General features: G+C 38.0%; 1 protein-coding gene across 2 annotated transcripts; it reads right to left on the bottom strand.

The window, feature by feature from the left end:
• Positions 1–3,371: 3,371 nt before the first annotated feature.
• Positions 3,372–10,610, bottom strand: slc20a1a (solute carrier family 20 member 1a). 2 transcript variants are annotated; one of them, XM_014033219.1, is made up of 11 exons: positions 10,505–10,610; positions 8,569–9,170; positions 8,330–8,470; positions 8,153–8,238; positions 7,406–7,502; positions 6,322–6,441; positions 5,213–5,422; positions 4,667–5,138; positions 4,402–4,587; positions 4,240–4,324; positions 3,372–4,157 (listed from the first exon to the last, which is right to left on the bottom strand). In XM_014033219.1, the coding sequence occupies exons 2-11, from the start codon at positions 8,915–8,917 to the stop codon at positions 4,002–4,004; spliced, it is 1,902 nt and encodes a 633-aa protein (XP_013888673.1). In that variant the 5' UTR covers positions 8,918–9,170; positions 10,505–10,610; the 3' UTR covers positions 3,372–4,001. The 2 variants fall into 2 exon arrangements, with proteins under 2 accessions (XP_013888673.1, XP_013888674.1); XM_014033220.1 differs by lacking the exon at positions 10,505–10,610 and having other exon boundaries at positions 8,569–9,424.
• Between the last annotated feature and the right edge of the window lie 381 nt (positions 10,611–10,991).

Genomic DNA, 10,991 nt, shown 5'->3' with positions numbered 1-10,991 from the left:
ATATATAACTACCGTATAAAAACAGTTTAATTTTTTCAACAACTGTTTGTTTTTACACATACAGTATGTTACCACCAAAACTTTTCAAATAGAGCTAAATCTGAAATGCTTATTCGTGATAACATCAGATGATGTTTTGAAAATGGAGTTTTCATTATGATAATGTTAAATTTATGCACTTATTTTACAATTAGGAATCAAACAATTTTTTTAGTGTAGTAATGGGACCTTTTCTTTTTGACCTGATCTTTTATTCAAACCATCTTTAGTTTCATAGAATGTTTTATACAGTAGATAACTGACATAAGTTCTGCTGAGTTTATTTATCCCTCTGTTGTTTTGCTGTAAATGAGTGACCAACTACAAAAAGAAAAAAAAACTTTGGATTATCAGTGCACATTCTCACTAAATCACTCACAATCAGAAGAATAACTTGCTTTGATGCATTTGAGTTTAGAAAAAAAATCTATTTTAGACCCAGTTTATCAAATTTTTTTTCCATTATTCAAAATCTGCCACAAATAATCGGTTCAGATATGATTTCAGCAAAGTCAACGATGGCAGATTTCTTTAAGGTAATCTAATTATTTACTCTTCTTAGTTATTATTGGACATAGGTGAAAACAGAAAAAAAATTGCGACACTTCCCCTAAAATGGAATTCCAGAGATTATAATCTTCCTTTCTTGTAATAACGTGGCCACACAGTTTCACAATTATGTTACACTAAAAAAGTGTTATAGTTACAATACTTTGTCTGATCTGAATTACATTAGAATTTTATTATAATTAATGTGCTTATTTCAATTCAAATTTTCTAATGAGTGTAATTTTGTTTTAAAATGATGTAAAATGTTACTTATTGCTACAACTTCTATTCCACCTAATTCACACATCCAAGCATTACGTTTATAATTTTTTTGTATAGTAAAAGATAAAACATTTTGTAAAAACTGCATAATAGGCAATGTTGGCATTTAAAGTAACAAGAAAATATCTCACTGTTACGTTCAGGTTCACGCAAACTAGGGGAGACGGTGCAGTAGCCACAAGGGACGGTTGCAACACATCATTTTTCTCCGAACAGAAACAAGCTAGAGTGATGACACTCACACTGTACATGCTCAGTTAGATGTCCCACCTTGCAAAGAAAAAGTAAGCAAATTCAAAAACTGCTCCAGGATTTATTTGAAAAAAAAAAAAAACAGTTTTTGACGTACCGTACCAAAGTATTTTTTTGCCCAGCTTTATTTTTGTTATACTGTTGTCACTGTTTTTGTGATCCAGCTCAAACTTATCTGGTTTAAACAAGTGATATGTTGACTTTTAACTAATATGGTTAACATGTATCCAGATCAGCTTATTTAGCTAACACATGAGGTTTTATCATGGCTGACAGGAAGGGGGACAGTAACTACAGTTGTTACAACTGTCCCCATATGATAAATCCAGATAAAAACAGAGCACATACAGATGATATTAAGATGTTGAAATTAAGTTTACACTTAAAAAGGTATTGGGTATTCATGACAATTTTATCGTTTAAAACATAAAAGTGTTTAAGATTAATTTTCTGCAGTTGTTGTTTTCAACAATGGTTTTAAAGTCTCAGTTTCTTTCAATGTAAATTTTGCACAATGTTGGCGTACAGTGACAACAGGCAAAACAAAAGTTAATTGCCTCACAAATTGTTCTATTATTCTTGTCTCTAAAAACAATATGTGTTTTATATCAATTTGAATCTTTGTCATCTGTATATAAGGTCTACTCATCAGGGCAAATCTATATTCATCATTTGATCAAAAAGAATAAATGAATAACACTGTAATACGTATCATTATAACTTACAGTTTTTATAAATTTAGCAATATTATAAATATTAAAATAATAAAACTTTTATTTACAGTAAAATATATTGTATTAATAATATGTTGCAACCGCCCCCAAACAATGTTGCAACTGTCCCCAGACCCGGGGTCAGTTGCAACATCTGACTTTTCATTTTCAAATGCAAATTATGAAGAATGTACATGCTTTAGTCATCTATAAATGGTTTTGACTATTAACAGACAGATGTAAGTTTATTGTATTAAAATTTAGTTTGTCTATTTCAAACCATCTTTGAGTAACAGAGTCAAATGCAAGAAGTGTTGCAACTGTCCCCAGTCTCCCCTTTTGTAAAAACAGGCAGCTCATTTAATATCAAACGGAGAATTTTAAGGCAGTGATATCTATAGAGAACAAATTATGTTTTTCCTTTTTCTATAAAAAAATTAAAAATCATCTCTGCTCAACTTACCTTTGTTTTTCTGATTTTGCCGAAATGAGCAGGGTTTCTTGTCACCTTCAAATTCAGCCTTTTCCTTTAGTTACTTGGAGAACACCACCATCATGTGAGCTTCTGGTGGTATTGAAACTTATGCCGCAAACAGACAAAAAGTCAAATCAAATATAAGATGATATTCAGATGATCCAATCACGGAAACAATATTTGTTTGGTTTCTATGAGAATGTTACGCTTATATAAAAAACTACAAGTCAGTGCATCTTGCAGTTCTTGACATTGCATTAAAAGAAAAAAAAAAAGAAACAGTGCATCATATTCACCACTTAAATTTATCCATACAGATATAATAAGTATACTCAGTGAATTTAGTAATTGTTCTACACGCATCAAACTGAGCTGTAAACAATCCTTCCTCTGGTTAATGACACACAGAGGAAAGAAAAGCTCAGTCTGGAACAAGTGAAATGATCCAAAGCACTAAATTTAACTTCAAGGGGAGAAAAGTTCTGAAAATCATTCATATAAAACAACTCAACCTGTCAAAACCAGACAGAATAACTACAGCTGCAGTAACAGAAACAACAATCAGCTGGTAATGCAGCTTCTTGACCTTCTTGAATTCAAGATTATGAACTTTATCTGGGATTAGAAATAAACAGCAGAACAAGAACATCTAATTAGCTGGCAAAAAAGTTTTTCACTGGCTACATATAAGACATTGTTGTTGTATAAAATGAACTTAACTTAAATCATTTTCTGTGGTGTTTAATTATGGCAGTGATTGACATGTTTTCTTGAGGTGTTTTGTTTTTAAAAGAGCATTTTTATTTGCTTCTCTCTTCATTCTTTCATTGACTTCAAACGTTCATATTTTGTTTGTGTGTTAATAAAATTGCATTTTAATATTTGATGGTCTACTTTATTTATAGTCCAGCCTATGGATTTAAACGTTATTTATAAAATGCAAATGTGGAAAGATGAGAGGAAATATAGGTATTATTATCGGAATTCTGTAACAACAGCGCCACCCTGTGGTTGGTTTGTAAAATGAAACGAATAAAATGTGACAAAAAGTACAATTATGGTTCACCATTTATATTTTAGGTTTATTTGAAACATTAGGTCAACTCCAGAGCAGTGTCACATATTCCATTTTTGTACAAGTATATCATATATATACATAAAAATACAACAGCAAAATTTCCTATGCTCTTTATAAAAATAATTACAAAAAACAGCTGTTAATTTAGAAATAACAGCTCAATCAGCTCATAATCATGCATTTATTTTGTTACAAAACTATCATGTTACATTGATTTTACTTTTTTTCCATGCACACACACATATGCGCACACACACACACACACACACACACACACACATTCAGTGACAGCTAATAATCACTTAAGAACATTAAAATCCTTTCATTCAAGGCAAAGTTCTTACTGAAAAGTCCCATGATCTTTTGTACACTTGTAAAAACTGAATAAATCTGATGAAAACAAATTGCTTTTATACAAATATACAGAAACATTTACAGGATCACAGTCTTTTTGACATTAGAAAAGCGCTACTACAGCCTGCATAATTTATGACAAACATCTTTGTGCGATAAATATTTGTCTTGAGCTAAAATTACACTGAATTATTAACGCAGAACAAATGAAACAGCTTCAGGCACATTCTGCACAGAGAGTCACAACAGAAACTGAGCCTCACAGAATGACGTGTATGAAGAGAGCCATGATGGCAGCGCTGAGCAGGCCAGAGATGGGCACTGTAACGAACCAGGCGATGAAGATATTCCTGAACAGACGCCAGTCCACTGATTTCCTGGAGCGCAGCCAACCCACCGCCACCACAGATCCCACCTGAGAAAACAGACATGTCAGTGTGTGCGCGTTACAACATGTGTGTTTGTAGCAAAAACGTCAGAGATGTGAGTTTCTGCACCTTGCAGTGGGTTGTGCTGACAGGCAGACCAACGTTAGACGCTACGACGACAGTGACGGCTGAAGCCAGTTCAATGCTGAATCCGCTGCAGAGGAGGCAAAACGTTAGCGTGGTTCAGCAATCAGCCTTTCAGCTGGGACAGAGTGTAGCTCTGAGGCATACCTGGAGGGTGTAATGGGGGTCAGGTCTTTGCCCATGGTCTGGATGACCCTGCGACCCCAGACCCAGAGTCCAGCACAGATCCCCACTCCTCCATAAAGAAGCAGCCAGATGGGCGTGGGTGCAGTGGAGATGACTGAGCCGCTCTCATAGAGGAGCCAGAGAGCCACCAGTGGGCCGATGGCATTGCTGGTGAGAGAAACAACTTGTTAATCATCTGAACAACACGTTAGTGAATCCTCCGAAGCAACACCCGCTCCTCGCCCACCTGACATCATTCCCCCCATGAGCGAAAGAGCCAAAGCACGCTGTGAGGATCTGCAAAAACTGGAAAAGCAACGAAACAGCAGGCTGGTCGATCTCCAGCTCATCCTCCTCCGGAGCTAGGTCCCCACCGGCTTCTTGGGTCACGCTCTCATCCGGGACCACACTCCCGCTGGTCAACGCTGAGCTGTAGCTGCTGTAGCTGTCCACCCGAGACCTCCTCTGGGATCCGGTGTCCACATCTCTATACTTAGGATCCGTTTGAATTCCGTAGATAGCCATGGTGTAGGAGGTGTAGCTGTTGTTCCTCCTCATGGGCCGCTCCTCCGTGTCGCTGTCACTGATGCAGTCCCCGACCTTGGCCTTGTGGAGCTTGTGGAGCAGGTCTTTGTAGAGGCCCGAGTCTCTGTGAATTGTATGGGAGCGTCCGCTGTGAGGGTCTGTGATTGTCATGTGGCCAACAGTCCCGTTCAGACCTGAGGATCAGACTTGTGTTACTATTGTTCACTTTGTGTCTCCATTCTGACACTTTGGGACATTCATTTCTCACCGTTGGCGGGGTCCAGGTCTTTGGCCTCCACATCGTTGTTTAGGTCGGCTTCCTCTGAGCCTCCGAGTTTGAAGGCCACCTTCTGGCTTTCAGCTGGAGGGCTCTGAAGTGGAGGGTTAGGTGGGATTTGATGTTGCTCCTCTGGTGCAGGTTTGTTGGAGGACTTCTCCATCAGTGGAGTTTCACTGGGAGCAGTGGGGCGTGTTTCTCCTGTGGTACGTTACATTCACAGGTCAGTCACTTGTATATTTATTGCTGAATGGTCTGTGTTAACATTTCTACTAAATAAGTCCTCATGCAGCCATTTAGATTTGTAAATAACAATTAAAAGGAGATACCAACATAAAGTGAATCAATTTTACTTAAAGGTGACGCTAAATCTACTTTTTTAGCAATTAAATACATTTTGTTGTGCACTTGGAGGCTCTAGGAGTGCAGAAATGTTTAATTTATTCTCTTTAGGTGCTTCATAGCTATCTTTATATTCATTTTGGATCATATTTTTCAAACCAATCAAATTATTTGCGACAGAGCTGTAAATAAGGTCTGAACTAATCAACTACAATTTGGTCATCTTAATTTTCCTCTGACTTTGGCTCCAACATTTAAGGGTGGATGTACAAGTTTTACTTTGTTGACATCTTTTAATTAATTTGTAAATACAAGTTTCTGTGCTGCTATATAGTCATAAACACCTCCATCAACTTACAATGGACCACGCTGGTAGCTGTAGGGGTCAGGGTGTGAAGCTCTTTGTTTGGATTTAAAGAGACAGCATCTACTGTAAATGAGTTGATCTGAGGCACACCTCATAAAGGGGTGAAAGAGGGGCTTGTGGAGTTACAATAAGAAGGAATCAGACCAAAGCAACACAGCTCCACTTTATATAGACCCCAGCCTAATGATTTAAATGTGAAAAAAAAGGATTTAAAGCATCATATGTCTCCTTTAAGTGTACTTTATTTTCTAATAGTGACTTCTGAGTTCAGATAAGATTAAATAAGCCACAGGAAAGGAAGGTTTTGCACAAACTAAAATACACAATGTTGCTGTGACACGTTTAGAATTTGTCTCTTCTTGGGAAGTGTGAAACCGTCACATTTACTCACGCTCGATTTTTATCTTGAGGCGTGGACAGACGACGAACCAAACGAGCAAAGCGGTGACGACGGCGCAGCCCAGGGAAATGCAGAGCGTCCCCCACCATGGCACTCTGTCAAAGCCCAGCACTGAGCGAGCACACAGCACAAGGAACATGAAAAGAAACGGTGTCAGAAACTGAAACTTTACTCGTTATTCAGGAGTTAATGTGTCCTTTTGAACCTAACAAAATGTAGACACGTGATTTGTAACATAATACAAAACATCTCAACAAGCTGTTTGCCACATGTCAGCGTGTTCTTTTGGACAACAGTATCAGTGAAAGGACACTCTCCTCTAATCAGATACCGTGGAAGAGGCTGGTCTTGCTGCACAGTGATAAAACACTGTTAGGAACTGAGTGTTAAATTTTTCCTCAAAGTTTAACTCTTGACAGCCTAAACTGTGTCTGCTGTCACGGCTGGAATTAAACTTTTTTTAATGTGAACAACCACAAGAACTTTACCCGAAAAGTGGGCCAAGGCACTTTATGGGTGTGACCTACAGTATCTTTAACATTCACGTAGAGCAGAACGGGCCTCAAACACTGTTAACTCCACCGGCTGCTCAAGTGTGCAGGCAGATTATGACTCATTTAGATTTAAAAACTGAGCTAAAGCAATGGAGTTCAGTCAGTTTGTCAGAAAACTTTAATGTTAGGAGCTTTTATGAAGGTTTAATGCAAAAAAAAACATACTTTGCATACTGAACTGGAATCATAGTAAGTTATATGGTGTTATTTTTCTAAACAAAATAAAAAACTGCAAATAAAACCCACAGAAATAGAAAGTTTTCATTTAATATTTGCTTCCTTTAATCATTTTCAGTTTCACATCAACGGTGTTTTAACAATGTTAGGTATTAAAATACCTCTGTCTCAGCATTATAAAATTCTCTCATTATTATCAATACAGTAGCTCTCCAGCATCTTTTACTCCCTACTCTTTCATCTCACCTGACCACAAGGAATGCATCAGATGCTGTGTTTAGGTGAACCCCCCCCCCCCCCACCCCAGAAGATTTAGTGTGGACTGTGAATGTGACACCACTCACATGGAGCTCCTGTGAACATGATGGAGAAAAGGTTGATGCCCATAGTGATGGCGTAGAAGACAGGGAGCGCTCTCAGTCCATTTGGTACGGGGTTAGCCTGCGGAAAGACAACTTATTTATAAGATTTGCAGGAGAAAAGTATGCAAATTAATATTACTGTCAAGTTTGGACTTTAAAAATATGTTGAAGACAGACAAAACATATTGTTTACATTCTTAGATCGGAGAAAACAATTGTAAAGTCGCAAATTTCTATTCATTCTCTGCTCATTTGTTGCTTTAAAGATGCCGAGCTAACCAGCAGTCAGAGCTTATGAAAACGTGTTACATCAGAATGACACAGCTGAGTGAGAGAGGGAGGGGAGAGTTTCAGTCGGTTCCACAGCACTGTCCCAAGTGAAAACAACTCTTTCACATACACAAAAAAGAATGCTCCAAATTAAAAGAAAGGCAGAATTTCTCAAACACTTGTCACAAATGCACAGGAGTTAGAAATTTCACACTAAAGCTCTTTAGCGTTCCAAATTAATCTTGTGACCCCCCCTCCCTCAGCTAAAACCACTTGAACACAAATACTGTAAATCTAAATTAGATATTTAAAAATGTTAAAATCTCAAAAAAAGATCAGCCGTATGAAGCATTTTCTTTTAAAACAGAACTTTTACTTTTGACACATGCAAAAATGTCCTCTAAGATCAAAGTAAAACTGTCCTTTTGCTGAAACAAGCTAATTTGAAGTGGCCCTTACTTTGTTCAGGATGAATTTGCGGATGAAATAGAAGAGAATTCCTGACATGATTCCTGACAGTACAGGTGACAGGAACCAGGATGCCACTTTGAAAAGACAATTCATTAAAAAACGTTTTTTATATGCTACACTTTGTTTCTGATTCAACACATTCATGTTTAAACAAAGGTTACTCACCGATCCGCAGGAGTTCCATCCATTTGACCCCTTGGTGGCCTCTGGCTACCATAGAAAACCCGATTGTGGCTCCAACAATGCAGTGTGTCCCAGAAATGGGGAGCTTCAGGAACGATGCGGCCAGCTGCCACACAGCCGAGCCTGCAGCACAAAAACACACGGGCAGGGAGGTCTGTGTTTCATCTCAGTTTGATCTAAAAGCAAAAACAAATACATCTCTGCATGTGCAGCAAACCCACCACACATGGCACTTATAGATCCGGCCATGAGGACATGTTCTGAGCCATTGTACATCCTCACGTCGATGATCCCCTGCCTGATGGTCTCACTGACTTTGGCCCCCAGCAGCACTGAGCCCACCGTCTCAAAGATGGTGGCCAGGATGCAGGCCTGCCGCAGGGTGACCACTCCGGAGCCTACCGCCGTGCCAAAGGAGTTGGCCACGTCGTTGGCCCCGACGGAGAAGGCCAGGATGAAGGCGATGATGAAGCCGAGCACCAGGAGCCAAACGTATGCGGACATGTCCGTCTGAGACGCCAGAACCACAGTGGTGGCAGCAGCCAGGGTCGCTAATGTAGCTGTTTCCATCACTGCTAGCAAGGTTTTCAAATACAAACTAATCAAAATAATCTGATTTTTTTATCTGTTGAGTTTTTTAATAAATATGTTTTTGAAATAAAAAAATGTATAAAGTTCCAACCAGAATATATTAAAATAAATAAAATAAATAAATATCTGCTAACTAGGTATCCTGTGCTTTTCTGTAAGCTTCATAATGGGTTGACAGGATAAAAAAATGGGAGACGGATCCATCGTGACGGACAACCTCGGATGATTCACACTGAAAAAAATAAACAGAAATACATAATTTAGAGAGTAATAAGTTATTACTCTGTGTTAACTCTATGGTCAGTTCAGTTTACCATACTTCTGTCTCGGGGCCCCCTAGTGGCTGCGGGGCCCTAAGCAGCCGCTTAGTTCACCTATGCCTTGGGCCGGCTCTGGTAATTACTTTTGGACAAACAAACACCAATCTGAGTTCTTTACAACATAAACTACCAGAGTTACCAAGAAGCATCATGTTGCTCATGATTTACTCAAATATAGCAGGATAAGAACATTTGTTTTTATTATTCTGATGGCAGGAATAAATGGCAGAAAGAAAAGACAAAACTGTATCATATGCAAACTGTTTTGGAGTGTGTGAGCGCAGCAGCGCTCAGAAATTATTTACAAAATTTAAACAGCTTTCTGTTTTATGACGACTTATTTGATTACCTTTGTTTTTTATTCTACGCTTATTTCTTTTTTGTTTGTCTTTCATGATTTGATGTGACACCTTCTGATTTTTATCCTACCACACACAAAAAACAGTTTATTTTCATCATAAAAACAGGAACTGACCTTTACTTGTGCCTGTTATACAAAGCATGCTGACACTGAGGTGTAATTTATCATTTTGTTTAAGATATGCTATTATAAAATTGTGTTTTTATGTGTTCCCAGGTAATGGTAAATGGTAAATGGACTGAACCTATAGGTCCAGGGTCCAGGGTCCAGGGTCCAGACTAGTAATACACTGTAAAAAATGAAATGATGGATTTACTTAACCATGTTATGTGACCTGGTTCCACTTAACTGAGTTGAGTAAATTCAAAGCAATATACCAGTTTTTTAACCAAAGAACATGAGTATATTGCTTTAATTTACTCAACTCAGTTAAGTGGAACCAGGTCACATAACATGGTTAAGTAAATCCAACATTTCATTTTTAGAGCGTAGGCAGAGGTACAGGAACACTTTTAGTTTTACTTTGACCAAACTGCTCCTTTATGTTTACAAAACAAGTTTAAATCTTTAGAATAAAAAAGGAATATTTAAGCAAAATCATGATTTTTGTATTTCAGCATGCCTTTTGGATAAAATGCTGTGTTGCAGAAATCATAAATCTTTTAAAACTGCAGTTTTATATTAAAAAATCAACTAAAACATCAATAACAGACTTTAAAGGTGACTGAATCTAACTTGGTTTTGTAATTTTTGCACAAACTCACCATTATATGTAGAAATGAGGTATTTTAATCTCCCTGGTTGCGCTTACATAACCCAAATGAAGCAAGAAAATGAGAAACAAAAGCAAACCGGGCAAAAGAAAGTGAAATAAGTGTCACTTACGTGTAAGAGCAGGCCAAGGTTGTCCTCTGTTGTCAGGGGGGAGACAATGACAGGGGGGCTTCACAACCTGGGGAGGTGGGGGGGCTGTAGCCTGCAGGAAGTGAATGAGGGGGCTTCTTCTGGAGGTGGGTTTATATACTGAGCTGAGGGGGGAACACGCCTTTAACAAAATTCCAATCATGAGACAGCAGCAGCAGCTGCAGCACTGAAGCTAATGTTTAGCTTGTTTGTTGACAGACTAAAAATAATTATAGCTATTTGCAGATTGTGTTGTTTTCACTTTATCCTCAAATTATGTTTCCCCGCAGCCATGTTGAAGGAAGAGGAATAACTGGTGTTTTGGCCAAATATATAATAGTCTAATGTCTTAAAAAAACAAAAACAACAACAAAAAATAATATTTTGGCTCACATTGTAGAACTATGGTTTAAATATGATATGTTGGGTTGCCTTCTGGTCCAGGCCTCTCTTACAAAATAGATCTGCA

Source organism: Austrofundulus limnaeus, unplaced genomic scaffold, assembly GCF_001266775.1.
Source record: "Austrofundulus limnaeus strain Quisiro unplaced genomic scaffold, Austrofundulus_limnaeus-1.0 Scaffold1667, whole genome shotgun sequence".
NCBI lineage: Eukaryota > Metazoa > Chordata > Actinopteri > Cyprinodontiformes > Rivulidae > Austrofundulus > Austrofundulus limnaeus.
The sequence above is the reverse complement of the archived record's forward strand: the minus strand, read 5'-3'. Positions and strand labels throughout refer to the sequence as shown.